The sequence below is a fragment of the Schistocerca americana genome, chromosome 7, assembly GCF_021461395.2.
Source record: "Schistocerca americana isolate TAMUIC-IGC-003095 chromosome 7, iqSchAmer2.1, whole genome shotgun sequence".
Taxonomy (NCBI): domain Eukaryota; kingdom Metazoa; phylum Arthropoda; class Insecta; order Orthoptera; family Acrididae; genus Schistocerca; species Schistocerca americana.
In genome coordinates, this window is record NC_060125.1 from 389,096,218 (window position 1) to 389,124,173 (window position 27,956).

At 40.5% G+C, this 27,956-nt stretch overlaps 1 protein-coding gene across 1 annotated transcript in view; it reads left to right on the forward strand.

The window, feature by feature from the left end:
* Nucleotides 1-27,956, forward strand: part of LOC124622008 (cytochrome P450 4C1-like) — a 77,500-nt gene that overhangs the window by 9,197 nt on the left and 40,347 nt on the right. Inside the window, exons 2-4 of the mRNA XM_047147559.1 lie at nt 940-1,046; nt 17,074-17,164; nt 23,677-23,862. Of these exons, the coding sequence (XP_047003515.1) occupies nt 940-1,046; nt 17,074-17,164; nt 23,677-23,862 (384 nt within the window). The remainder of the gene's footprint in view (nt 1-939; nt 1,047-17,073; nt 17,165-23,676; nt 23,863-27,956) is intronic.

The following is a 27,956-nucleotide window of genomic DNA, read 5'->3' on the forward strand; positions in this document are numbered from 1 at the left end:
AAAACGACTCGACTTTGTCCTCACTTGTAATGTTGGAGCAAATGCAAACACGCATCCACAAAACACACGAATGTATAGACAGAAATGCGAAAGAAAGGAGTAACTGTGAAATCTATTACCTGTTCGAAAAATAATTAATTCTTTTCTTGAGTTAAATAATAGAAAAATGCACCACTTTTTGCAATCTTAGCACAACGCGTTTCGAAAATTTGTTCTCCTTTCAAGTGCATTTGTTTAGATAAACATTTTTTGTGTTGTCTGTATGTGTGATTTTCTGCCTCTCTTCCACTGTAGTTGTCTTTTTGGTTGTATATTGCAATCAGAAATTCGGAAACATGAATCTTCGAACTTTTTTATATGCTAATGGTAGAGATAGTAATTTTGTTTTTCTTCTTACAGTTACAGTGCCTCCACCATCACACAGAATATCACACATACGCAAATCATCCAGTGCACTGTTTGTTTTTGTTATCAAAACCAGCTACAATGATATTAAGACGGTATGGTTTCACAAAGCGTTTCAGTGCTGTCAGATGTATTACATTTTCTGAAGATTACATGTTGTATGTTAAGTTGTCAGTTATAAAATTTATTTTACCATTATTGAATACTAAATTATGTTTATATTTTGTTGTATATATTGAGTAGATTCATTAAGATAATGTACATGTTTATGGAAATTACTGAACTGTCATCTGTTTGTGAAACATTTGAAAAAATTAACTGATTCGCTATCTAGTTTCTGATTGTGCACGGTTTGCACGAAAAAATAAGTAAGTGGTGCAGTTTTTCATTATGTAAATCATGAACGTCACAGCTGCAGACTTTTCAAAAACATTGATTGTGATGAACGAAAATAAATTCCTTTCCCACACAATTACTAGAGTAGTTGTTGAAGTATTGTAAGTCTCACATGATTTTTTTTTTTTTGTGTTGCAGACCGAATTCGGTCCTTTGACGAGGTGTGCAAAAAGTTTGGGCCCATCTTTCGGTTGTGGTTAGGTCCTTACCCAGTGGTACAGATATCAAAGCCAGAATACATGGAGGTAAGTACAAGTTGTGACTCCAGTTTCCGGGAAGCACTGCAAGTGATCCTTGCTTTAATCATAAACACATGTCCAAGCGATTCCACATGTTGTTATCTTTACATAAATAAAAGTATTATCTTCTCAACAATCTTCAAATCGTGAGCTACACCATTAATTTTTATTCACTCATGGCACTTTTGTTGCTTATGTATGTGGTCACTTTCAGAACTCAAATCAATCATCAGATTAACTAATTTAATACGACTGAATTTTGAACTGCTGGTGTACCCCTGTATCACCACAATAAAATGAAAACAGTGAATGGTTGTAGGAGTATGAATGAGAACAGTGGCGTATTTAAGTTTACAAAATAGTGACAAGTTTTTATTCATCCTTTTATAAATACAATGAAACGGTTAAACCTTACAAAAAAATCAGAAATCAGAAAAGGGATGGTGTTTGAATGGCAAAGCATTTATTTGGGGGGAAACCATACAAATTCTCCCATGATTTAATCCCTTTTACAACACAATCTGACTTTGTTTACATGAATCCACTGTGAGGCCCAATTCTATTCAAATGCAATCAACTACAACTAAGTGCAGCACAAACTATGGTTCACAGAGAACAGGGAGCTATGAATATCAGTTAACAAACCTCCGCCGGTGCAGCAATACCTTACCCTTTCCCCTTCATTCAGGCTGCCTCAGAAAACGGTACTCTCTTGTCGATGAGCGGCGCGCTGCTCCAGCTCTTAACGTTCTGACGCGTCCATGAAAACTTGCAAATTATGCAGACTGGCGTTCTGATTATTAGAACGCGCGAAACCTACCTACCAGAGCCCTGAAATCCCGGCAGATTACAGTATGAGGTGCTCCCACTCGCTGGTCTGGCCAAACAACTTGACTCCCAGGCACGACGGCACGCATGGAATTGTCAAACGCCAGATGGCCGACTCGGGACGTATAAGTTCACCCTCATGACACACGATATGTTCGAGATGGTATATAGTTCCACTGTTTGTACAGTGGAAACTGCCACTGGCTCTTAGTCCACCTCAAGTCGCAGACCACAAGTCTCACCCTCTAGGGAAAGACCTGAAGTTCTCCACCAGAAGACGAAGAAGCCAAAGAATCACAATCACTTTCCACCAAGCCTCGGTACAGAAGCCGAATTAGCAGGAGAAAGCCGCCTCCACACTGTACAAACAAATCAAACTATCCTCTGCTCATTGAATCTCCCCTCTTGACTGTTCTGCTGGCCTCGTAGCCAATCCAGACACAAGACCGGGATTCTCACGTTGGCGAAGTAAGTCTCTGCTTTGCATACCCTGAGAGGAACCAATCTGCGACTCAAAATCTCTCTTGTCTGAAAAAAGAAGGCTTTAGACTGGGGAGGCGTCGTCCTCAGGGTAAGCATGGCCATGTTTCGGCAAAAAACTCTACCTATTACATACCACAGTCCCTCATTTACGAAGAGTTTTAATCTTTCCAGATTGACCATTTCCAGTTTCTGAAAGAAGACAGTTAAGCTTTCCAGACAGTCGTAACTGTGAACTGTATGTTTTTGCTCCTCGCTTAAAGAACCTGGCGAATTTCCGGTGTCAGGGGCGTTTCAGTCTTGAACTTCCTAAGACACGTTCACCAGTTGCTCTGTTTGTATCGTCCCAGCTTCTATCATGAGAATGCTTCCAGTTTAATGACCATGCCAAAGCTCAGATTGCAGCCATATCTCATACATGGCTTCCTCTACCCACTTTCTACCAACTGGCTGACTTCACGACAGTCTGTTGCCTGGCCCAGGTAAAATGTTTTGTGACTCGATGCCGTCTTACTCCAGGCCTAAGTGGGAAGAGTGGAGTGCCATGGCCCAAAGTCCCTCTGCAGGTACAGTTCACAGAGTGCTGCTTCCCCAAAGCACTCTTACAGCCAAATAGCTGGACGCAACATTTACGGCCTACAATTCATCTTTCCTCCTGTTCTCTGTCGCCTCCACTACTGTCCCTTGGGTACAAGCTCTCTACAGGCTACACATGCAGTTATATGAACATTCTACTTACAATTTTCTCATGTAAAAAGTCATAAATCACACACACCAAATGTAGTATAGGGGAACAGTGCAGTTAAAGTGAGTGAGTGGCGTGCCACCTCTCAGCATTACGTACATTACATATTATTCTTTTCAACGACTGTGTACTGTCCTCACCAGGAATTTTTTCCCCATTATTGAATGAAGTATCCGTCGTTTATGTTTGGCAGGCATTTCAGGTGTTGTCAGAATTATGTGAATAAGAAACACCTTCTGATGTATCTGGCAAATTTTTGTTTGTTGGACGACAGCATTGTCGCAAAAAGACAATGAGAGTGGGAAGTTCTGACTATGTAAGCAAAATCTCAGTCATAAACTTTCCATGTGTCCTCATAGACCCGTCTAAGTCTTACTCTGGGGCTGACACACCAATCCAGTCCACACAATCTGTTAAATAAAACATCATCATTTCATAAAAAATCAAACTAATCACCCACATGTGGGACAGGAGGGCATGGATAATGAAAGCATCGTTGTATGCACAATTGTTTAACGTATATGAAGAGAAATGGCTAATTTTATTGTACTTACTGTTGAAACAAAGTTGAGAGGCTTACCGTAGGGCCCTATCCAAAATCCACAGGACCTTTAAAGGTCCACCTAGCAACCTAGTACCACATGTGTCAGGTGACCTCGATAAAGTTTGAGGAATTGCACAAGTAAGTTGACAGGAATAATATAATATCAGGATTTAATCGATTCAATTTAAGAAGAATGTACCGTTTTGATCTATTTGACAATGCGAACTGAATGAAACACTGTTTGGTACCATCTGCAATCAATAACAAAGAAAGGTTGACTTAATTATGGAGACGACATATGTGAGCTGTCCGAAATCCTGGAGGAACAATATTTAGGGCCGTCCGGGGTGGCCGAGCGGTTCTAGGCGCTACAGTCCGGAACCGCGCGACTGCTACAGTCGCAGGTTCGAATCCTGCCTCGGGCATGGATGTGTGTGATGTCCTTAGGTTAGTTAGGTTTAAGTAGTTCTAAGTTCTAGGGGACGGATGACCTTAAAAGTTAAGTCCCATAGTGCTGAGAGCCATTTGAACCATTATTTAGGCAGATACATCCAAGAAAAAGAATGTAAGGACCTACTTGAATCAACAGAACATAACAAAGGGCCATCTAGTCACATATGGGTGGAATCGCAAAGAGATTTCGACTAATTTAAGGAATTAAGCCGTTGCAAAACCATCTGAAATCATGGAATGCATTGTGTAAATAACCTGAACACTTGTAAGGGCACATACATCGATGCTGTCCCTGACACACCAATGTACCCTTACCCATCTTTGGTCCAGTGAGGTAGCATCACTGACGGGGAAGCCACCTTGTGCTAGAAAGGTGCTGCTTTGCATCCACCGTCTGCTTTGGTGGTGCGTAGGTCGGTTTCTCCCCCCCCCCCCCCCCAACATCCCCCACCCCTACCTACTGGCCTTCATAAAGAGAGGATCGCGAGTATGCATGTTGTGCGCGGTTGGTTATAAATGTCTTTCCTTTGTTTGGAACTGAGGTTATTAAAAGTCAGAGAATGATTTATAAACTAAAGCTGACCTCTAACAACTTGCTAGCAATGGCTAACTTGGTTCAAACGGTGTTAAACGAATGATTATTAGCTGAGTGAGCGTGATAAGGCTCGTCAGAGAGATAAGCTTGCTTGTCTTTAATAACAAATCGAGTACGACCAAACACGTGCGAATTTCATCGAACCTCATCATACTGATGATAACATTTTGGTGGTAGTTTTGATTAGAATTATTGGAATTATAGATAGACTTCCTATGAAAAGTCAGACAGCGAAAATACGCGAGTCAACTCAATATAAAGGAGGAGCAACGTACACACTATTACCTCTAGCTAGCCACAACATTCTAATGGCGCTGAGCAGCAGGTAAACTTACCCAGGCTGTCTTCCTGCGACCAGACCCAAGAAACGTGTGTCCAAGCATATCTAATTTCTGTCCTGCGCAAACCTGTGGGATTATGAAATTTCCTAGCTAATTATAACTAATATTACTTGTAAAAGCAAGAAAGGGGCGGTGTAAACATGGCATCAACCAAAGGTGTCAGTCATTTCTCTCATTCTTTCTTAGATGTTGCTGTATGCAAGCAAATAGGACACGTCGCCCGGGGTGGCCAAGCGGTTCTAAGCGCTACAGTTTGGAACCGCGCAACCGCTAGTCTCCAAGTCGACAAATGTTTTGATTTTTCTTCAGAGTTGCTTCCAAAAGTCAGAACTGCCTCTCCGTTGGCTTTACCTTTCCTAAAATGAAACTGATTGTCATTTAACATCGTCAGTTTTCTTTTCCATTCTTCTGTGTATTGTACTTGTCAGCAATCTGGATTCATGCGCTGTAAAGGTAAATGTGCGATTATTATCGCAATTGCCATCTCTTGCTATCTTCGGAAACGTGTGATGCTGTTTTTCCGTAAGTTTGATAGTATATCGCCAGTTCTACACATTCTGCACACCAACGGGAATAATCGCCTCATAGAGGCTCTTAATGTCCTCTTTCCAACCGAGCGAGGTAGCGCAGTGGTTAGTACACTGGACTCGCATTCGGGAGGACGACGGTTCAATCCCGTCTCCGGCCATCCTGATTTAGGTTTTCCGTGATTTCCCTAAATCGCTTCAGGCAAATGCCGGGATGGTTCCTTTGAAAGGGCACGGCCGATTTCCTTCCCCATCCTTCCCTCACCCGAGCTTGCGCTCCGTCTCTAATGACCTCGTTGTCGACGGGACGTTAAACACTAATATCCTCCTCCTCTTTCCACCTATATCCTTTCTCCTCTTCATTTAAAAGTGGAATTCCCTTTCCATTCTTTGATTTTTCTATATGCTGAGTCCGTCCTTCCCACAAACATTTCTTTTATAATTTCTTCATATTTTTCACGCATCCTTTTCACCTTAACTTCCCTGCACTTCCTATTTATTTCATTCCCATGTGACTTATTTGTCTGTATTCCACAGTTTCCCTAAAAAAATTGTTGCTTACTTCTTTTGTCGAAACTGAATTATTTATTCTGTTACCCATGGTTACCTCGCAGCTACCTTCCTTGTAACTACGTTTTTCCTTGCAACTTCTATGAGTGCCCTTTTTAGAGATGTCCGTTCCTCTTCAACTGAACTGCTTAGTGAGCTATTCATTATAGCAATATCTACACCCTTCACCAAAAGTATTAAGCACCCTAGGTAGCTCTGAGTGTTGTGAAAACTAAGAAAATTAAATAAATAGAAACAATTTGTTCGAGTTTATAGTATTTATTAGTAATACAAAATCAATATTTCGTGGGTCCAACTTTTGCCCTTATTACATCAGAAATTGTTTTTGATAGAGAGTACACTAGCTTTTTACAATCTTACACACTTATGGTGCTTCCACTCAAGTCTCAAGTGCTCTTTTAATTCTTCTTTTGACTTAATTGTGTGTCGCCTGACTTTGCGCTTCAATAAATCCCATAAATACTCTTATGGGGTTCAGACCAGTCCAGGCGCGGACAGATTTATGGCAGGTTGCGTCATCGTGCTAGAATTTAAGGCCATCCATGAACGCAACACCAAAAAGTTTTCTAAAAGAGGGCAGTAAAGCAGATTCTAGGACGCCTATGTACTTTGTGGAATCCATCCGGCCTTCACATACGACCATTTGTCCAACTCCTACAGCGTTCATGCAGTCCCAGATCATGACGACTCTGCGCCGTGTTTTACGGTAGGTACCACACACTTTTGGGATATACTCCTCACCCATCCGGCGTCGGACACAGGTCACACCCGGCTAATCAAATATCTGAAGTGAGAGTAAATACTGTTGAGAATTCTTTCATGAGTTTTTAAATTAATTAATTTCGTTTTTTAGCCACATTGTTACGTGTTGTTATAGCATCAAGTTGGTGAACCTACCTAAATGTTAGCTTAGTCAGACTACATGATACTGTATCAGTCTTGATCGGTGAATGTCTGGTGCTTTAGAGCCCACTCATAACGGGCCTTTCTACTCTTGTCAGAGGTCCACGGCTTCTTCCTGGTTTACAGCCTTTATACCTGCTCCTTGACGTCATCTACGAGAGGTGCGAGCAGATATAGTTAAAACTTTCATGAAACTCAGCAGAGAGGTCTAAAGAGGTTTTCTTCCCATTTTTTAATGACACACATACTAACATTCGGTCCTCACTGTCTATTGTGATTCACTTTCACCCGGTTCTGGGCCTATTAAAGTGCTACCCGGGCATAGCGAATCTCTTAGTAGCATATTATACAGATATGCCTGAACATTTCACAGTTTTCTAAATCTCCACTTGCGATTTCCCTTGCTCCTGCAAAGGCTTTATCTGCACTCGTTTTTCTCAACTAAGTTCGTTCCTCTTAGGGGTGATGCGGCAGTATCACCGATGTCTCACATCTAAACAGGAAAAGAGCACAAGATTAGAGATATGTGTCCACAAGGAGCGAGTGTAACGAAATGATTACTACTCAACAGAACATCCAAATAACAAATTTTACTACACCACATATTTTATTGGTGGCTTTCAGGTGGATCATTGTTTTTGGCCGTTTTCGGTGCCGTCAAACAACTTTTTAACCAAAGGGTTTATTTTCTGATATGTATATCGCAAACGTGGAGAATTTCTAGGGTCGTCAAGGGTGTATAACCTCGAAGAATTTCCAACAAGTCCCTTCATTCCTTATCATTTCCGCATTAAAGTTCTTTGCGCAGTGATTCTTCCTAACTAGTCACTTAAACCTCAGCCTACTGTTCATTATCTCTAAATTGTGATCTGAGTCTATACCTGGTCCTGGGTGCGCCTTACGATCCAGGATCTGAATTCGTAATTTCTGTCTGACCATGCTGTAATGTAACTGGGATCTTCTCGTATCTCTCGGCCTTTTACTTGTATACCTCCTCCCCCTTTTGTGATTCTTGAACAGAGTACTCGCTGTTAGTAGCTGAAATTTATTACAAAAATCAATTAGTTTTTTCTTTCCTCTCTCATTCCTACTACTAAGCCAATATTCTCTCGTAACTCTTTCTTCTGCTTCTTCCCCTACAACCACATAACCGCTTTCCAGTCCCCCATGACTCATATACTTTCTCTGTCTCTACGTCTCGTTCTTGCGACGGCATGTGTAACTGAACTATTGTCGTCGTTGTTGCTGTGCTATCGATTCCGATGAGAACAACCCTGATACTGAAATCTTCACAGTAACTCACTCTCTGTCCTAACTCCCTATTTATAACTAATGCTACTCCCGTTACACCATTTTCTGCTGCCGTTCTTATTACCTTATACTCATGTGATCAGAAACCTTTGTCTTCTTTCCATTTCTTCCATAGACTCCTTAAGCACACATATACTAGTCTTAACGTTTGCCTTTTCAGATTTTCTATCTTCGCTACCATGTTAAAACTTCTAATATTCCAGGCCCCAACTCGTAGAACGTTATCCTTTCGTTGTATATTCGATCCCTTCCCCACGGTTATCTCACCCTTGGCAATCCCCTCTCGCAGATACGAATAGGGGAAGAATTGAGAATCTTTTGGTTGTGGAGAGTCATCATGACACTTTTTCAATTACAGGTCACATTTCCAGTGAGTACACGTTAGATATCTTCAGTGCAGCGATTTCTGTTGCCTTCTGCAACCTCAAGCCATTGATCACTGCTGATTCTTCCGCTTTTGGAGGGCAGTTTCCCAAAGCAAGGGCAAGAGAGTGCCCCGTGGATGACATTGGCCCTGGAGGTATGATAAAGGAGGGTGTCATGAACTAGAAGCTGCCTCCGCCATGTTAATAGAGTCAAATATTAGCTTCCGGTGGAAGTGTTCTGATAAAATATAGGTATATTAGTCGTTCTGATTATAGTCTAATGTGTAAAGGAATCACATTTCATTCGCAGGTCGACTCGTTCAACCTATATATTCTTTCATATACACGAATTATAGTTGTGGTGTTACTTTTATTGTAATGATTTTATTTCCGTAATTTGACTTACGATTTCCTATCGACACAACTCAAAAAGCGCTGTGAGAAGGAAACATTGCAATTCGTGCAGACATAGCAACCTATGTTCTCAGTATTTTCGCGAAGAGGAAAACTGCTGGATTACCACATCACATACTTGGCTTCTTGGTTATTCGAACCGTATAACATAAAGAAAATTACATAACGAGGCCAAATGCGTCGTATTACTGGATCAAATATGCCTTTAAGACCAGAAACAAGTCCGAGAATGCCTTCCTTACACTGTGTTATCCACGAAATCAGTGTAATATTTAAACAACTTTTGCGTGGACACGGCGGAAATTAAGAACAAGAGACAATTGTAAACAGCAGTTTGCTAATGTTTAGGGCCTACAAACGTGTATTGATTTTTCATGGCAACCTACAGTGTGAGACTCTAGCAGCACTTCCCCTTATCGTACATTCATGGCATTGCCTCAGAATTATTTAAATCCTTGGGAAAGCTCATCATCACAAAATCTTTCCACGTGGCGTGCTAGATATATGAGACAAGCGAAATATGCTCAGAATTCAGGAAGAATATAACAGTTCAAAAATGGCTCTCAGCACTATGGGACTTAACATCTGAGGTCATCAGTCCCCTAGAACTACTTAAACCTAACTAACCTAAGGACATCACACACACCCATGTCCGAGGCAGGATTCGTACCTGCGACCGTAGCGGTCGCGCGGTTCCAGAGTGAAGCGCCTAGAGCCGCTCGGCCACACCGGCCGGCGAATATAACAGTTCCTATTCCAAAGAGGACAGGCGCTGACACATGTAAATGTTACTGAGCCCTCAGTTTAATAAGTAATAGTTGATAATTATTGTCACTAATTACTTACAAAAAGAACAGAAATACTGGGGGACAATGACTTATGGGAAGAACAGTTTGGGTTCCGAGGAAATGCGGGTAGAGGCGAGACAAAATTTACCCTACAACTTATCCTTGAAAACAAATTGAAGAAAGCTAAACAGACGTTTATAGCTTGTGGAGATATCTAGATATTTCATGATAATATTGACTACAATACACTCTTTGAAATTTTGAAGGTAACAGAGGTAAAGTACAGGAAGTGAAAGGTTATTAACTTCGACGGAAACCAGACTGTAGTTATAAGTATCTAAAGACATCAACGAGAAGCCACAGTTGAGATGGGAACGAGACAGAGTTGTAATTACCCCGATGTTATTCAATCTGCACATCGAGCTAACGGTGAAGGAAACCAAGGAGAAACTGAAATTGAAGTTCAGATAGAAGAATTAAAAACTTTGCGGTCTGGTGATGACATTGTAAATCTTTCATAGTGGGTAAAATACTTCAAACAGCAGTTGAACAAAATGGATGGTGTCTAGAAAACTTATTCCATTATGAACATCGACAAAAGTAAAACAAGAGTATGGAATAGAGGAATAGCGTTGAATTAAATAAGGTGATGCTGAGGGAACTGGATTAGAAAATGAGACACTAAATGTAGCAGATGAGTTTTGCTACTGGGGCATCAAAATAACTGACTAGGTCAAGTGGAGAGGATGTAAAATGCTAACCGGTAACATCGCGAAAGGTATTTCTGAAAAACAGGAATTTATTAACGCATAATATTAATTAAAACGTTAGGAAATCTTGTCTGAAGATATTTATCTGAAGTCTGGCCCTGTATGGAAGTGAAAGGTGGAGAAAAAGCGGTTCAGACACGAGAGTACTACTCGCAGCTTTCGAAACGTGTTTCTATAGAAGAATGCTGAAGATAAGATGTGTACATCGACTACCTGATGAAGAATTACAAGATCAATTGAGTAAAAAAGAAATGTGTGGTACAATTTGACTAAAAGAGGGGATCAGCTGGTAACACCGGTCTTAAGGCATCGAGGCAGTAGAGGGAAGTGTGTGTTATGTGTAAGGCGGGAGGGGGGGGGGGGAGGGGATCAATGAGGGGAGTGGGGGTATGGAGACCAAGTTTGATGAATACAGTAAGTAAGTACCGCACGTTCAGATGGCTGTAGGTTGTGGTAATTCTGTAGAGACGACGGGGCTCGCACAAAGCAGACCAGCGTGGAGAACTTCATCGATCTAGTCCTCGAACTGAAGACCACAACAACAACAACTTCCTCCATTGCGTTCTAAATTGGTGATAAACAGTTATTATAGGAAAGCATTGACTCCGTTATTTACACTCAACACGTACTTCTGGCCTTAAACAGCCATAGATACCTTCATCAGAATCCGCTGAATCGTATCAGAATCCGGAAACGAAATGAAATCTTACTAGTTATCGCTCTTCTAAACTAACAGATCAACTAAGATCTGGGACGGAAACAGCGTTAACAATAAAATAAGTCTTTAAGCGTACAGTTTTGAGACAGATAACAATATACATGCATAAATGCCGTTTCCTCTCGTCTAGAGGTTTCGGAATTTTGAGAATGTAATGAAAAATCAATACACATACAAGGCATTACATTTAGGTGATATATATTGTCTGAATTAATAAAAACCGTAAAGGAAATTCTACCTACACGTATACTCAAGGTGAGGTCCAAAGTCTATGAGGGCAAAAATCTATAACCCGTAAATAGAAAAATGTCGCACAGAAACTTCAAAACCCGTTCTCAAAAACAAATAAATACTTTCAGGCGAAACCACTTCGGAAAATCAGTTACTGTACAATGTATGTTGGAAACGAAACATATCATCAACAGTTAGAAACCAATTTGGTAGCACCGCATAATGAAGTCACTGGTAAGACCCTGAATCTGTTAGAAGAGCTAGAGATATACCTCCATAAAATAAAAAAAACAGAATCTATGACAGACAGATTTCGCAAACCACAGTTATTTCAGTAATGTTACAGACGTATTTAAGGTTATCCCCTGCGTATGTCGATTGTTTAATAATTAGATTTCTGGCACTACGAATGAATTCCTCTTCTATCATACCATGCAGAACAACATCTGTAAAGTGTTTACAAAAATGTTTCTCCAAACATATACATGAACAGTGATATACATGAACAGGATGGAAAAACCAATGTTCGAGTATGATCGTGTTAAAAAGGTAAAAACGCTTTTCTTGGATTATTCTGTAATTTTACACTGTTCATTTTTTCCACTGTTCGCACATATTCTCCGCATTAGATTTACGAGATTCATTACCTAACATCAGATGTTTTCGTGACAGGAACACGCATTTCACCTCGTTCAAGAGCAAAACAAATCATATACTTACGCCTGGGTATGGACCCACAGGGACTGAAGTGCATCGTGTACTTAGTAAAACACGAAAATTGTGACTGAAGCGTTTCTTAATTCTTATTTCCAGTTACATTATCAGTCGAAATCTTGCTGTTGTAGCTTCCTAAACAGAGCTGCACACAGGCGAAGAGAAGAAAAAACAAAGGACATAAATGAGTAGACATCAATTTCACTTTGCATGGCACAGAGATACTATAGAATTACAACCATAACATATCTATCTCCATATGTACTGCACGATTTAAAGTGTAATGACAACATAAAGTAAATCTCGGTTAAGGCAGATACAAGGTGGCAAACCTCTATGGGCTATGCACTGGGAGTGCCACGCCCACGTCAATCGCCATTTTGAAGTTTTGAATAACTAATTATGGCAGTAATGACAAGTAGCAGCATGGATTTGAACAAATTTGTGGTTCATCGTGCTATGCTAACAGGGATGGCTGAAGGATGAGCAATGAGAAAGTGCTGCATTGCGACAAGTGCAAATAATTTTTGCGGGTAGAGTTTCTTGCGGGATTATACTCAGGGTGCCGGTGGCGGGAATCCAGCCGCGTGTTAGCCCGAAGGTCGAATTTTACAACCTCCAGCACTCCAGGGGTGTTGGCACTACCAGGGCAGTCTCCAGCGGCGGCACTTTGCTGCCGCCCGACAGGCAGGTGGCATTTCCAGCAGAACAATGCGAGGCAAGCAAAATATCTCCCCGAAGTGAATAACGCAGGGAGACACTGTTTCCCCATCGCCCTGGACTCACGAAAACGTCTTAAGCGACATTACTAGAAAGGAATATATCTCCGAGAATTCCCCACTCGATATTTTTTGAGCATGAGACCGAGGGGCGGAATGTGTCCATTTAGACGCTGGCGTCTGGAAAGTTCTTCGGACGAGCGGCGACTCCCACAGGCGACCACGATTGGCCAGATCAACGTGACACATGTGGTGTTTCCCACCCATTCGCAGTCGAGTGGAAGTAGCGCCCATTGGTGAAATGTTTGTTACAGTTTTGCGATTGGGCAGCCACACCAGCGGGGTGCCACGCCGCACTAGGTTCCTGATAGAAAGGAGACACTTGCATTCCAGCCGTTCAGCCATGTATAGATGTGAAACATGGACGATAAATAGTTTGGACAAGAAGAGAATGGAAGCTTTCGAAATGTGGTGCTACAGAAGAATGCTGAAGATTATATGGGTAGATCTTGTAACAAATGAGGAGGTACTGAATAGAACTGGGGAGAAGAGGAATTTGTGGCACAACTCGACTAGAAGAAGGGATCGGTTGGTAGGACATGTTCTGAGGCATCAAGGGATCACAAAGTTAGTATTGGAGGGCAGCGTGGAGGGGAAAAATCGTAGGGGGAGACCAAGAGATGAATATACTAAGCAGATTCAGAAGCATGTAGTGTCCAGTAGTTACTTGGAGATGAAGAAGATTGCACAGGATAGAGTAGCATGGAAAGTTGTATCAAACCAGTCTCTAGACTGAAGACCACAACCACAACAACAACAACAACAACAACACTGCTTTCTAAGAGGCAAGCGACCTCACCCAGTCCGATTCTTCAACAGAAGCCTGTATTGCATAGTCAAATCTCATTAAGTGCAAAAGAATCACACTGTAGAAAATTATAATAGAATTCAGAGTTCAGCAAATAATTCATTAGCCTATCGCCTCACACTAGCAAACGAAACTCGAAGGTCGCTTCCCACAGATGCCAAATTGAGATTCATTGGAAGAATTCTCAGCAAAGTAGTCCGCTAACGAAGGAAGTTGCTTTAAAAACACTCGTTCAGCCAGTATTTGATATGGCTCATCAGTCTGGAATCCGTAGGAGATAGAATTGATAGGGAAAATAGAGAAGATCCAAGTTCATTTAAAAAGCGTGAAAGCGTCACAGAGAGCCCAGCGATCTCCAGTGGCACCCAAAGTATCCTCCGCCATGTACCATAATGTGACTTGCATAGTAAATACGTAGATGCAGAATCGATTTTTATCAACAGCTAATTCAAGAAAAAAGTATAAACAAAATGGACTGTCACTATGGAATTTAATATACCAGAAAAGAAATACGTAAAGTATACTGTAAAAATCCATACTACAAGCCTTTGAAGAATATGTATAGACAAATAATTAACAGCATCTACAAAAAGAGGGGAAAATATGAAAAGTAGAAAATCTGGAACGACAAGGTTTTATTAAAAAGGACTGCGAGAAAGTGCGTTGCCTTCCGCTTGGACTCTGTTCGTTATGTGAATAGTTATGAGGTGATCCATATAAGGTACAGACACCACCCCCACCATCCCTAAAATAAAATCAAGAGGTGAGATGCTAATATGAAGGTTAATGATTTTACCTCTCTGAATGAGAATGAGTATGTTATAGAAGAACGATATCAGCTACCTACTAAGAACGTAATTTGTACTGACAGTAAATAAAATAAAGTCAAACGTTAATATGAGTAGCATAAAAGCGAATAATGGTTTTTCAGACTTCAGTGACTGAGACAGGTGTAACAGCATAAAGTCACCTTACGCTATGAGAAATGGCATCCATGCCCCATATACAGACCTCAACTTTTTTTTGTCGTTTCCTTGATTACGTAAGGCGTATACCGGAATAGTTCTTGGTGATTATTATTAACGTGCAGCTACACATAGAGGTGCACTGTGGTATGTAGCTATGATCTGTAACCGTTGTATGGCAGCCAAACTTAGTAGATATGCTAATGCGGTAATGCGGAACCGATTTACGCCGTCAAAAAATTAGTTCAAAATTTGGCCACGAGGCGCAAATATGAAACTATGCAGAAACTCGTCATGTCCGGCGCTCATTTTGAACAAACTATGTAAGCAGTGGTTAACAATAAAATTAGCATCATACCTTTCTCGCTTGCTTGACCTTTTCTCCCCATGTTCAGTTCCTAATCCATTAGGATACAGGAACATTTCTATAAGTCTTTCTTATATTCACAGCACCAGATTTCCACAAGGTGGCCGAAACTGGATCTAAATATATTTTCCAACGTAAAGCGGTTTCGCATTAACGCATCAGAATGTCTAGCAAGTCTCGCCTCTATACGATCATTACAGCACACACTGAACGTCTGTGAGTAGCAGCACTTTCATTATTACGACCTGGAATTGGCCACAACGAATACTTAACAGTACCCTGGCTGGAGTGCAGGAGTGCTTCGTCTTCTGTGATTTCATTCCCGAAGAAGTACTGAATTCCCACATCGCTGAATTTCAATAGATACCTAAACTGTAGAAGTGGCAGTGGAAGACGTGAAGCACTTTTTCTATCGAGGGAATAACGTTTAACGAACGAGGGGCAGATTACAGGAGGCGATAAAAAGGCTACGAAGCTTCCGAACATATATTTGGAGCACGATACGGGATGAAATTGGACATGAACGATATAAATCAAGAGAATATGGAGAAATAGGAAATAAAGTTGGTGTGGTTTCCGGATCTAGTCATCTGATATCGATCAGTACTGATGATCAGATCCAGGGGAATGACGCTGCTTCTCCATTGTCAGCCGTATGGGAAAGCGTCAGAGGATAGTAGAGAGACGATGGTGTGTGGAGGGTGAGGAAGGGACAGCTTGTCTGACTACTAATTAACTGCGCAGGTGATCATACCTTAGGCGGTCTTTACTTGATCCACCGTAATCCAGTCGCTGTAGGTCGCCGCTTTCCATACGCTGTAACCTAGACGTTTGCTGTTACGCAATGCGTCTATTATTAGCTGCCTCCCATTACGAAGTCCGTTCCGGCTCGTTCTTGGGAAAGACTGGCCGCTTGTTGTTGGCAAATACGTGCGTGCGGGTCAAGACGATATGGATGTCTGCACGAGATCTTTTCGTTGATGATGTACTGCTGGGAAAACCGGCACCTATTGCTACAGCGAGCAGTGAAGAATGAAAAGTACAGAAAGTTGCGTAGAAAATATTTTATTCAGTGCGTCAACTACTAAATATAGTGTGTATCATAATTAATGGCGTAAACGTACACAGTTGAAAGTACAAGATACTAGAAGAAAAAACGTCTCTCTAAACATAGGGCCGAAAATGCATACCTTAAGAGCTACAAGCAATTTTTCATCTTCGATACTGTGAAACGAACCTCTTCTACTGCAAGTTCTTTACTTTCCATATTTTGGGAACTCGTAGTATGGACCAAAACATGAAAGAAAGGTCCAGTAAACATGTGGTCTAAAATGCATTTGTTAAGAGCTATGAGCACTTGTTCATCTTTGCTACTTTGAAACACAACTCTTCTAAAGATCAAGTGCGCGTAACTTTTAAGGTATGCGTTTTAGAGCGCATGTTTGCTGGACATTTTTTTCTTATTTTGGTCCATACTACCAATTTCAGAATATGGAAAGCAAAGACCTTGCAGTAGAAGAGATTTGTTTCATAGTACCGAAGATGAAAAAATGCTTGTAGCTCTTCAGGTATGCATTTTCGACCCTATGTTTACTAATACTTTTTTGCTTATAATGTCGTGTACTTTCAACTGTATGCGTTTACGCCATTAATTGTGATACGCCCTGTATACAAAGAAATACCTCGTTTTAAAAACAAATGAGCAATGAACGTAAAGCAGTCGAAAGGTTGTTGTTGTTTCAGTTAGTTGTTGCAGTTATCCATTCATGAAGCTTACCAGCTATATAAAATCTGATTTGTATTTCGCGGTGTTTCAGAAAGTACTGTCCAGCAGCGAGATAATAGACAAGTCCCACTTCTACGTCTTCCTGTACCCGTGGCTGGGGCAGGGCCTCCTCACCAGCACAGGTAAGGAGCCTGTATCAGAGTTTTCACTAAGACAGAAGCAGGAATTACGGAAATTCAGTTGACTATCATACATATACCTTAAGGATACTATTTATCAACAAATGCTGTTTAGTAAATTACGAAGTCAAAGATCACTTAATGGACAGAGATGGTTCATATTGGAGACCGCTATAGAAACAATATAATGATTCGATTTGTACTTGATTCCTGTACGATGCCACGAAACTAAGGAAACGTTGTATTGTGTAATTCAGTTTATAGTTCTTAAACACAGAATAACAAACATGGTCAGTATCACAACAATGAAATTGCCATTTACAGGTCTGCTCGTATATATTAGTGAAATATTTAGGAATTCTAACTTTGAAAGTGACATTCGTGGTTGTGTATAATTGGAGTTACGTGTTTCGCCTTGTCGAAATTAGAATGATACTGCATGACATTTTTTAAGCGCACCAAATCTAAGTACGTTGTATGTTTCGTAGCCTATTGTTTCAGTCGGCTTGTTACGGTGCAGCAACCATGATGTCATATCACTTTACGAGTGACATCTGCTGAAAGTAAGGATATAAATTAAATTAATTTATCGTCTTATTTCTCATGACTTATATTTGTAATATTTGGTATCGTGGTTCATTTTAGGATCTTTGGAGAGGCAGTGGGTTAGTCGATAGGAGGCTTCGTATATAGTATCTATTTCCTAGCAAGTTACTCTGGATAAGTTTCAGATTTTCTTAGAATTGGAAAAGGTAATATGTTTCACTATGGCTGCTAACAAACGCAAACTACTGATAGATAAAGTAACACGTGGTATAACAGATTCAGACGTTCCCTAAGGGGTCTAGCTCTGGTTTGAGTTCGTGGCTGATCGTCTGAGCGCCGCTTTGAAGTTTGATGGGAACTTGGACGTGGCACCTGGGCGTGGCGGTAGCGGCTTCTATCAGATGCACCAGCGTCCGGGCGTTACATGACGAATGTCGTTAGCATTTCGCGCAATGCGTCATAGTGAGACACATTTACTCGCACTGTTTGAACATAAGCCACTAAACCTACAGCAAACCATGGTCGGACACATTACAGTGCTCAAGTAGAAGATTATTTATATTTATAGTTAGACTTTGGTAGTGAGGTATCTAATTAGTTAGTGAGCGGAGAAGGAATCTGTAACGCCATTTGCAATCAAAAAATTTATTCTAATATCATCCTCATCAAGGTGAATCGCATGCACTACTCACATATTTATTTATGCATTTAATTACCCAGTGAGAATCACACAAATAAACAATTAAAGTCAGCTTAACTAATCATTCAAAAAAGATACACAAATAACATTGCAGTATGTGTTAGAAGAAGTAACCACACATATGAACAATATTTAAATTGGTACGTTTTCAGGGTGTAATTGTCTTTTGTGAGTAATAAATTACATTTTTGCGCGGTCTGCCCATAATTTAAATTCTGTTAGAGCTAGATAAATTTGGATGTCACTGGCAGAAAGAGCACCTTTTTTCCCCTATGAGGATGATGTGCCACTTACGTGAATGCAAAAAATGTTCAAGACACAGTGTTCTAAAAATATAGTCCTGATAATATGAAAACTGCTTTCACTTGAATTATGATTGCTGGAGCTCCGTCATGTACAAATTTATTATAACATATCATTTTAATCAGTGTCTCATCGCAAATTTTTTGATGTCTTTATTTTTAGTAGAGCACACACTGATAAAGTCGTGAATCGGACTATGGAATGATGTTAAGAGTTCCTCGTCCCGATGAAGGGGAAATCAGGGTGCTGTCTATAAAGGGGGCCTCCGTTTTTTCCTCGAGGGTGGTGTACTGGAGGCATTTGATGAAGCGAGATTTGTGTCTCTCTGGGCAGTGATTTAGGCGCTTGGCATTTCAGACTTAGATTTTTTCAAACAGTGATCACTAGAATTTTTTGTCAGTACTTTGAGTCGGGTCTTGAACTCTGATAGGACAGTGCATACCAGGCACGAATGGACTTTGGTAGTTTGGGTCCTTTGAATTATTCCGACTGAGTCGGACTTCTTTTTAAAGCTTTTAGTTCTATGAACATACGCAGAACTTTCAATTTAATACAGGCAGTATTTATTGAAATTTATAATGATCTTAGACAATAAACGGCCCTGGAGTCATTCTTAGGCCGAAATTACAAAATCAAAAAGGACAGTCTTCACCACACCGCTGTTAAATTGTGTATGATTGATTAATTAATTGGTAAAATTATTTGACATTGTTATATCTTCTTCTTCTTCAGTAGCTCTACAGCCCTTGGTGAGCCTTGGCTTCTTCAACAATCTTCCTCCACACTTCTCGGTTATTTGCTGCTCTTTTCCACCCCCGGACTCCCATATTGGTGATATACATTATTACCTCATCGATCCATCTTCTTCTAGGTCTCCCTTTTCGCCTAACTGAATGGATCATACCTTTCATCATTTTCTTTGGAATTCTATCCTCTGCCATTCTCTCCAAGTGTCCTAGCCATCGTATTCGCTGTGATTTCACAAATTTTACTATGTCCCTGCCTTGTATTAACTCTTGTAATTCGGCATCGTAGCGTATTCTCCAGCCTTCTTCCTTCCTTATTGGCCCATAGATTTTGCGTAGTATTTTCCGATCAATGCTTCTTAGAGCATTTTTATCGTGTTCTGTCAACGTCCATACCTCTGAGCCGTATGTGATAACTGGGCGGACTAGGGAATTATATATTAGCAGTTTAGTTTTTCTTGTAACAAGGCTATTTTTGAAAAGCTGCATATTTGCAAAGTAAGCTCTGTTTCATGCTTGTATTCTTTCTCTTATAGCCTTTCCAATACTATTATCATTTGTTATTAGGGCTCCCAAGTAATTAAAAGAGGACACTCCATTGAAGCATTTCCCATTGATGTTTAGGTTTTTAGGGGTTCTTCTGGCCTCAGATTGTGACATTACCATATATTTTGTTTTGTTTTCATTTACTATGAGGCCAATTTTTAAGGCTTCTGTTTCCATTGCCCGGTATGTTTCTAGGAGTGTATTGGTATTTCTTCCTACTATAGCAATGTCATCAGCATATGCACATATCTGGCTAGTTTTCATAAATATGGTGCCTCTTTTGTTGATTTTACTTACTGCACTATGCAGGGCTATGTTGAATAGGACAGTGGAGAGACTATCCCCTTGCTTCACACCTTTATTAAAGTCAAAGCTATCACTTGTTCTGCTAAGGACCTTTACTTTTGCTCTTGTCTCTGTCATTGTCGTTCTGATTAGTCTTATTAATTTAGCACATATTCCAACTTCTTTCAGTACTCTGTATAGTTCTTGCCGATTTATGCTGTCAAAGGCTTGTTTGAAATCGATGAATAAGAAATGCAGATCTATATCATATTCATAGAACTTTTCCATCATTTGCCTTATCACAAATATTTGATCAGTTGTTCCTCTGCCTGGTCGAAAGCCACACTGATATTCCCCTAGTATGCCTTCTGCACACTTCTGTATCCTTTCGTTTAATATACTTGTGAAGATCTTATAAGCTGTACTTAGGAGTGTTACACCTCTATAGTTTTCACATGCTGTTCTGTCCCCTTTCTTATAAATGGGGACTATTATTCCAATTTTCCAATTATCTGGCATAGTTTCTGTTTCCCATATATCTGATATTAGTGTGTGCAGTTCCTTTATTACAGCCTCACCACCAGCTTTTATTAATTCAGCAATTATGCTGTCTTCCCCAGGGGCTCGATTGTTTTTTGACTTGTGCACAGCCTGGGAGACCTCTTGTAGTGTTGGCTTTCTTGCCTCATTGGTTTCATTGTCTACTTCCAGCTCCACTCTTCCCTCCCGTGCAGAGGTCTCTTCATCTTCTAGGCTGGTGCTTAGTGTATCTTCGAAATATTCTGCCCATCTTCCCACTATCTGTTCTTCCTCCCTTATCATTTTCCCATCTTTACTGGAGCAGGCTGTTGTTTTTGGTTAAAATCTATTCTTCATTTTGCCTATGGCATGATAGAACTTCCTTATTTCACTCTGCTCCTTTAGTTCTTCTAGTTCTTGAAATTTCTTCTTATTCCACTCTCTTTTCTTTCTCTTGCACAGTCTGTTAGCTCTTCTCCTTAATTCTCTATATTGTTCCACATTATTTCTGGTTTCTCTCTGTAGCACTTTTGTTCTTGCCCTGTTCTTTTCCTCTATTGCTGACCTGCAATCTTCATCAAACCACTCCTGGGTTCTTCTGTTCCTTCTTATGCCTATTATTTCCTCTGCAGCATCCTTAATGGCTTTTTCAAACCTGTTCCACCTTTCATCTACTCCTACTGTGGTCTCTTCATTGCTCAACTTTCTGCTTAGTGTTACTTGGTATTTTTTTACTTCATCAGGGATGTTCAGTTTGTCTGTATTCCATTTCATCATCTTTCCCATTCTGTTGCCCTTTGTTAGTGACAGTTTCTCTCTCAAGACTGATTTTATCAAAAAGTGGTCTGAATCACAGTTTGGTCCTCTGCAGCTCCGTACATCCGTAACTGACGTGGAGTGGCGTGCAATCACTAAAATATGGTCAATCTGATTGACTACTCCATTGGCTGCAGACTTCCAAGTACCCAGATGGATCCTTTTATGTGGAAAGCAGGTACTTTTAATAATCATATTATTCCTTGCTGCGAATTGGCATAGTAAGTCTCCATTCTCATTGTTTTCTTCATGTAGTGAATATTTTCCAGAAACTCCATACGGATGTTCATTCCTCCCTATTTTTGCATTAAAATCTCGTATTACTAGCATCAGGTCATATTTAGGTACTGCACAGCATACTTTTTCCAAGTCTTCGTAGAACTGTTCTTTAATTATATCCTCTTTTTCCTCTGTTGATGCATGTGCATTAACTATTGATATATTCCTAAATTTACCTTTTAGTCTGAGTCTGCACATCCTTTCATTTATAGGTTCAAATTCTAGAAGGCTTTTCCTAACTTCCCTAGTTATTATAAACCCTGTTCCAAGTTGGTCTGTTCTTTCTTCTGGTCCACTATATACCAATGAGTACTCAGGTTTATCTATCTGCCCATTCCCCTGCCATCTTATTTCGTGTAGCCCTACAATGTCATATTTGAATTTTAAAATTTCATTGGCTATTTCTTTCATTTTTCCAGGCTGAAGCATTGTCCTCACATTCCACGATGCTACTGTTAGGTCCTTTATCCGTTTCCTTTGCCGGGATCGTGATACATGCTTTCCACCCAGTTCCCGAGGCTTCTGTTGAATTTCCGTAATATTCTTTTTTTTACAGTATGGGGTTATTAGTCCCATGCCCAACCCCCAACCTGGAGGACCAGGATTTGTATGAGGTTTACTCCTCTAGGGAAGCTGGCTTCACTACGCCTCTAGAGCCCTCCCTGCCCTAAGTTGTGGGACACACTTTGTCTGGCTCCTCTGTCGAGACCAGTCCGGCTTGGGAGACCCTGCCAGTAGCTATGCTACCACCGGCATAGCTCTCGACTTCACCGAAGCACGCAAACCCTCCCGCCCGGCACTGAAGGTGCCTACTATATGGCGGTGTCCCCTGGGAGGGACATTGTTATATCCAACGTAACAAAATTATGTTCCTGATTATTCATATCAGTGAACTTAATTTAATTTTTATTGAAAACAACAGGATAACCAAGAGATGTACAATGTAGATGAGCCAAAAATTTTATTCGGTAGTCGCAGTGAAAGTTTCACAGTTAGATTAGATTAGATTAGTACTTGTTCCATAGATCATGTATATGACACTCTTTACTTTAGTGGGAATCTACTTTTTTCTTTAATCCACTAATATTTTGGTTAAATATGGTAACATCATTATTTACTTTACTGTTGTGAGACTCTTGTGAGTTTTAGACCTCTATAGCGCCTGCCTGCCTGAACTTCTCATTGGACACTGATATTAGTGGTAGAAGTAAAGTTTTAAAAAAGTGTTTCATAACGTCGCAAATAGATCGATTCTGCATTGTCGTCCTTTGGTTAGTAATTGTTGTCATACTGTATGAACAACAGAAGGAAAAGAGAAAGCCTCCTCACTCACTCCCCCCCCCCCTCCCCACACACGCGTGGGCGTTGAGCATCGTCACTGCTCAGCATATGATTTTTTACACGAAGTCTGAGCTAGAAACATACACACTTTCAGTGAAGATTTCATTGTGTGTTCATAGATTATAATTTTTTTTATTTTTCAGATTTTTTTGAAAACCCATATTTATTTATGTAACAGGATTATATTTCGTAACTGTGTCCGCACCTCCGCTTCCTTTCCCACCTATTTTCCATCACGGTTGCAGCTGTACGTCTTAAGGTGGATGCTGTTGAAAAGGCATTCTGTCTCCCACAGCATAAAAACGTCAACTGCTAACTGCAAGAAGTACTGGAGGCTGTTCTAGAGTGCCAGAAAGGGCTCGAATTTGTTCTTTATTTCGTCCCTAGTATCGATGACTGTCTACTGTTACTAAGATCGAGTTTTACGTTTACAGGTTCCAAGTGGCACATGCACCGTAAAATGATAACCCCTGCATTCCACTTCCGCATATTAGACAACTTCGTCGAAATATTCGCTGAAAATGGAGAGATTCTAGTTGAGAAACTTAAACCCAAGGCTGATGAAAAAGCGTTTGATATCTACCCGTTCATTACCCGCTGTGCCCTGGACATTATATGTGGTAAGTAAACATGGTATCATTAACTTATCTGACGTGAACTGCAAGTAAAAAAGAGTAGAACATTCATTCAAGTACTCTGTATCTGAACAGATATGTTCATTGCTGAAAGAGGAATTATCAGTGTACTGTGCTTAGTCTCCACTATCTAATATTCTGTCATGTACCTCACCTACGTAGACATCATTTCACGCCTCGCTAATATACAAACAACCATATTGCTGTTTGTCTCTCTCCACACTTTGTAGATTCCACTTTGGGTGCCAGCCTCATTTTACATTCAAAACCCCCTGAGAAAAGACTTTCAGAGGTCTATTTCATTCTAAACGTTCTGTTGCTCGTGCTTTGAATTGGTGTAATAAAGTCAGCTGTTCACAGCTGATCAGATATTCCTGTTGCTTGTATTTTGAACGGGTGAAATAATGGCAGAGGATCAGATGTTCGGGAACGACAAAAAAACACCTCTACAATCCTGTCATTAGTGTGTTATAGTGACGGTTTTTAATGTAGTTCAATTCGATGAAGAAATAAAAAAAACTTTTTACCCAGAGTAGGAATGCTATGAGGATTCTGAATCGAAAATTTCCTTAAAAATTGCTTGTAATATAGGAACTACATATCTACACTACCCATGACATCACAAGTCACGCCCCTCCTTATCTATGACATCACCATCACATTGCAAGGCACACATCCTTTATTCGCATCATCTTGTCTCCGCCCCCCCCCCCCCCCCACATCTCTCCACTGCCATCTCCAACCAGTCACAGCCTAGCATTTAAGAAGGCATTAAAATGAGACAGCCAGTCATCCTGATACCTTACAAGCTATTAAAATGAAACATCCAATCAAACATGACGCTGGAGTAGCCACCGAGATCGTGCTCAAAAATATCAAAACGACCTGACGTTTCTTCTGTCATGTTCAAATGTATTTACCCGAAGAATTACTTTCAGGGGGTAACTTGCAGTATTTCCATATTTAAAATACGTCAGCCACACACTCACTCACACACACACAAACATACACATACACACACAGTTTAAGTAGCACTTGTGTATGTTCACAGTTTTCTTATTGTACAATACTTGGCGTAAGGTGCAACGGACCTTGAAATACTTTCCATATCTAAATTGTTCTATAATGCTTGTCAGATGTCTCAGTGTTCTTTCCGTGATTAAAACGTCCGCAGAAATACAATATAACACCAAAAATGCAATGTTTATGTCAAGTATCACAATGTTATTCTCTACACACGCACACACACTTCCATCAAAACATGACTGAACTAATGGTTCAAATGGCTCTGAGCACTATGGGACTTAACATCTGTGGTCATCAATCCCCTAGAACTCAGAACTACTTAAACCTAACTAACCTAAGGACATCACACACATCCATGCCCGAGGCAGGATTCGAACCTGCGACCGTAGCAGTCGCGCGGTTCCGGACTGAGCGCCTAGAACCGCTAGACCACCGCGGCCGGCTCATGACTGAACTCTCAGATGAAGTGCCCAAAAGGTATTCCATGTCTTAATTGTTATCGAAATGTGTGGCTAAAAATAACACGTAAACATGCGGTTTAAGCTTCACGTTTAGTCCTAAATGAGGTACTGTAGCAGAAGTAACCCGATCAAGCCTATAACCGCAGAAAATGACATATTTTTAATTTAAGAACCAAATTATCTGCAAAAAATGTATTAGTAGCACAATGTCTATGTCAACGTCAATTGCAAATCTTGTGAAAAGATACATCAACAAAACAAACATAATGTTATGTAAAGTGTTATAATAGTCTCTGCATGTCCAAATACGAGAAGGGTGTTGGCATTTCAGCCTGAAAATATTACTGGGAACTCACAGAACTATATTATATTTCACTAATTTTGAAAATTGGTGAATGGAAGCATAGCAGTTCCCATTTCCATTTCTTACCACGAACATGCATTACCTCAAAGTGTCATGCAGTTTTGATTGCGTGACTCCACGACTTAGCAATATCAGTGCAACATGGGGCACTATAATGTAGACTGACTTTGAAAGTATGTAGTTGCATAGCAACCATCATTTTTAACTATACAAATATATATTGCTACTGTCCAGTATGCTATCTGAAAACATGTTTCAATAGCTCAACCTTTCCAAGTTTTTTGTTACTGGTTTGGACAATCGCCACCAGATGTACCAACAAAAAACAGTTGCTCGTGGTAAGCAACCTGATCCTATTCCTATTCTAAATGCATTCGAACCAAGGGAAGAGGTACATATGAATAGTGAACTAGCTGAAACCGCTTTTCGCGGACGTAATATGTGGACAGTACCAAAATTGTGAGACTAACAATGTTTACTTCGATAATCCTCTCCGATCAGTGAGTTTTCAGCTCTAAGCTAGTCCAGAAGTAGTGCCCATATGTGTTTTGTATACACACACAAACACACACACACACACACACACACACACACACACACACACACGCACGCACACACTGGTCATACCGGACTCGAGAGTCCATTACCGCAGCAACGTATTTTCGCCATCAGTCCCTGTCTTGGGCAATTTCCATCCATTCACCTTCAATACCTAGGCTCCTCAAATTAGACTTCACATTGTCCTCCCGTCTACACCTCGGTCTCCCCACAAGACGTTTTCCCTCTAAGTGCCCTACCAGTACTCTGCGCGCTGCCCTGCCCTCATCCATTCGAGCTGCGTGACCCGCCCATCGCAGCCTACGTGATTTAATAATATTGATTATGTCAGGGCTTGAGTAGAGTTCGTGAACCTCTTCGTTATGCAGTTTTCGCCACTCTCCGCAAATGTCATCCCTTTTTGCTCCTAAAATTTTCCTCAAAATTTTGTTTTCGAATACTCGAAACGGCTTTTCATTTTGCACAGTGAGAGACCAAGTCTCACGCCCATACAGCTTAACTGGTAGAATAGTAGTTTTGTATATTCTAATCTTTAAATTCCTAGACAATATCCGTGATGAAAGTAATCTATACAGTGAGAAGTAGCACGCATTTCCCGCCCGTAATCTCTTCTTCAGTTCGGATTCAATCTCATTTCTCGAAGTGATGTCCACGCCTAAATACTTAAATGTGTTCACTTTTTCAAACTGCATGTCTCCAACTCTTAACATTTCCTGATCTACTGCTGTTGACATTCTAGTAGTAACCAGGTATTTAGTTTTGTCTTCACTTATCCTTCGACCTACATCTTCACTAGCCTTGGTTAACGCATTTGCATTTGCTGTTACAGTTTCTTTCCTATCGCTGATGATGTTTAGATCATCTGCATACCCTAATATCTTAAGATTTCCATTTAACTCCACACCCCCTGAATTATCTGCTGCCATTCGTACAATATATTGTAGGACTAAATTAAAAAGTAGCAGAGACAGGGCATTTCCCTGCTTAAGTCCGTTCTTTATTACAAATTCTTCTGACTACAATTTCCCCACGCGTACACTACCTTTTGAGTTTTTCAAACTCGCTTCTATAAGTCTAACATACTTCTTTGGTATTCCATGTTCCAAAAGAATTCTGTACAATTTTGATTGTAATTCTGAATCATATACTTTTGTAAAATCTATGAAAAGCTTTTGAACTGGTTTATTGTTTGCCCATTTATTTTCCAAAATTTGACGCAGGGCGAATATTTTGTCTATAGTTGATCTGTTCCTGTTTTGTAAATATAGATCATTAAATCTGAAAGGTGCCTGCTTTGATCAGTCATGTTTCATAAGTTCCATTTAAATACATGTCGATTACTGGCACGCACGTTTGCTTATGTTTCGGTAACACATCGAGCGATTTCCGCATCTTCTCTACCACATTAGCTACACTTACGTCTTTGTCTGTAGTCTTCCGTGCGGGTTCAGCCCAGCCAATGAATAGCGCGGACCTAGTAACCTTACTTGAGCAGGCTACCTACGAAACGAGGAAGTGGTCAGTTAAAGTGTAGTAGGTAGCTGGAGTGTGTTTTCTCTTATGGTTGCGAGCAGGCAGACACGGTTGGCCGGAAAGTGGTCGCTAGAAGCTGTGTGTGATGGTCAGACAGTTGTCTGATTTATTCCGTTTTGGTACTGCTGTGGACAGAA